This window comes from Geospiza fortis, unplaced genomic scaffold (assembly GCF_000277835.1).
Source record: "Geospiza fortis unplaced genomic scaffold, GeoFor_1.0 scaffold145, whole genome shotgun sequence".
In the NCBI taxonomy this organism is placed as follows: domain Eukaryota; kingdom Metazoa; phylum Chordata; class Aves; order Passeriformes; family Thraupidae; genus Geospiza; species Geospiza fortis.
In genome coordinates this window covers 2,948,400-2,950,267 of record NW_005054362.1, presented here as the reverse complement: position 1 = coordinate 2,950,267, position 1,868 = coordinate 2,948,400, and the positions used below count along the sequence as shown (strand labels likewise).

Here is a 1,868-nt window from a genome sequence, read left to right as displayed (position 1 = left end):
GGGCAGCGGGGGGATGGATGGGGCCATCACGGCCGTGTTGCTGACGGAGGAGTTCACCACAATGGTTTTGGCACATTCCGCGCTGGTGATGGGCGCAGGGTTGGTCTCGTCGTCAGAGATTTCCATGTCCTCCCCTGAGGAATGCTGACCCTGCCACAAAAGAGAGAGAAAAGGTGACGAGCACATTCTCTTTACATTAAATACCACAGTGCTGCGCTGCTTCAAACAAAAGCTAAGTTTAACACACATTTTAATTGGGAACGGAGAAAAGCGAGCGATGCTCTGAAAAGACAGGGCCCACTGTGCAGCTGGTGCCTATTGAAGCTTTTCTCTTCCGTGTCAGACCTCAGGAATTGGAGAGGTAAAAGCTTTCTAAAAGAGCATCAGCACCAACTGAACAAAACCCTCAGCTTCTATGGAGCACGAGGAATTGCTCCCATGCTTGGTGAAATGCACACAATCCAAACATCCTTCACTGCAAGATACATTATCTCTTATTTGCATCTAGTACTCCTAGGTATATTACACCATGAGTTTTTATTCCTTAGTTTTTCCATGCACAAATATTTATCCTGTTTTTTTAATTATAATCCCTGGCTCATTTGCTGTGAATTCCTAACCTCTAATTGTGGAAACACAATACCTCCACAAGGTTGCTGCTGCTACTAAAGGTTGTCCTGACTAGACCACAGCAATTCACATGGGAAAAAAGAACCCCAAATCTGGTTAAATTGCTTTTAAACATCAAAGTCATAAATGCTGGGATTCAAAGACATAGCTCACGTTGTGTTTTTGGACAAAATGAATACTTTACTAGACACAAGAAACACAGATTTGTATAAAATGCTAAAACTATGTCCTAGCTCTGCTGCCAAAGGGATGGAAACCAGATTAAAACAGAGGGTGCCAGCTTGCTCTGGAGTTTCAAAGCTACCTGACTAGGTCTTGTACAAAAGAAAAGTCTCAGGAACTACCTCCATCCTTAACAGCATATGGTCACACCTGCACTCTGTGTCCTACAGGCACTTCAGTCCTCAAGGTGTCTCCAGCACCAAGAATACACATGCACGACTGTCACATCCCTGATAGGAAATACAGTAACCAAATACTGCTGGAAGACATATCCACAGTGTGACAGTTCATCTAGGAAACACGAATGGGGCTGATCTCTGACTGGAGTGATGACAGCAGACAGGACAGGGTCCCTGGAACCTCCAAACAAATGTCTCACATTGGTGATGTCAGTGAAGAACCCCCCTGTGTTCCCCAGCCCAGGGCACAGCAGGGATGCTGCTCCGGGCCAGAGCCCTCCCGCTGCCCTGGGAGCCAGGAAGAGATCTCCATCAAGTGCCTCTCTCTGTCACAATCCTGACAAGAGTTTTGGAACCCGTTGGTTGTTATCAGCCAAATCTGACTGTAGATCTCAAAGATATTTATTGTTTGCTCCACACTTCGTGCCAGCAGGTGCCTCTTCTGTCTGCTCTCCTAACAGTCTCCCCAGCGTGAAAGGAAAGAGCAGTATCAGACACTGGAGAACCTGGAAGTTCTGGGAAGAGCTGCTGAGGAGCAGACTTTGTTGGCAGTTTTCACATTGAAGCCGCTGTGATTTGATTCTTAACCTGTGAATTTCTTACTGGCGTATGCAAACAAAAGCAGGAGCAGCTGAGTTGACTCTGCTACAAACTGTCACTGTGTGAAACTGAGCAACCACAACTATCCAAATCACTCCAAATGTTTCCCGTTTTATCAAAGGTCATCTCTGCTACAGCAGCTACCACCAGAGAGCAGGCTGAGCACGGGGCTTGCAGCAGCAGCTGTGCAAATCCTCCAGTCCTGGCACCTCCCCTCGCCCTGGCTTCCCGCATTCC

At 47.1% G+C, this 1,868-nt stretch overlaps 1 protein-coding gene across 1 annotated transcript in view; it reads right to left on the bottom strand.

Annotated features, from left to right (window-relative positions):
- SETD1B (SET domain containing 1B, histone lysine methyltransferase) overlaps window positions 1-1,868 on the bottom strand; it is a 52,247-nt gene that overhangs the window by 17,941 nt on the left and 32,438 nt on the right. The window contains 1 exon segment of the mRNA XM_031059440.1: window positions 3-150. Within this exon segment, the coding sequence (XP_030915300.1) occupies window positions 3-150 (148 nt within the window).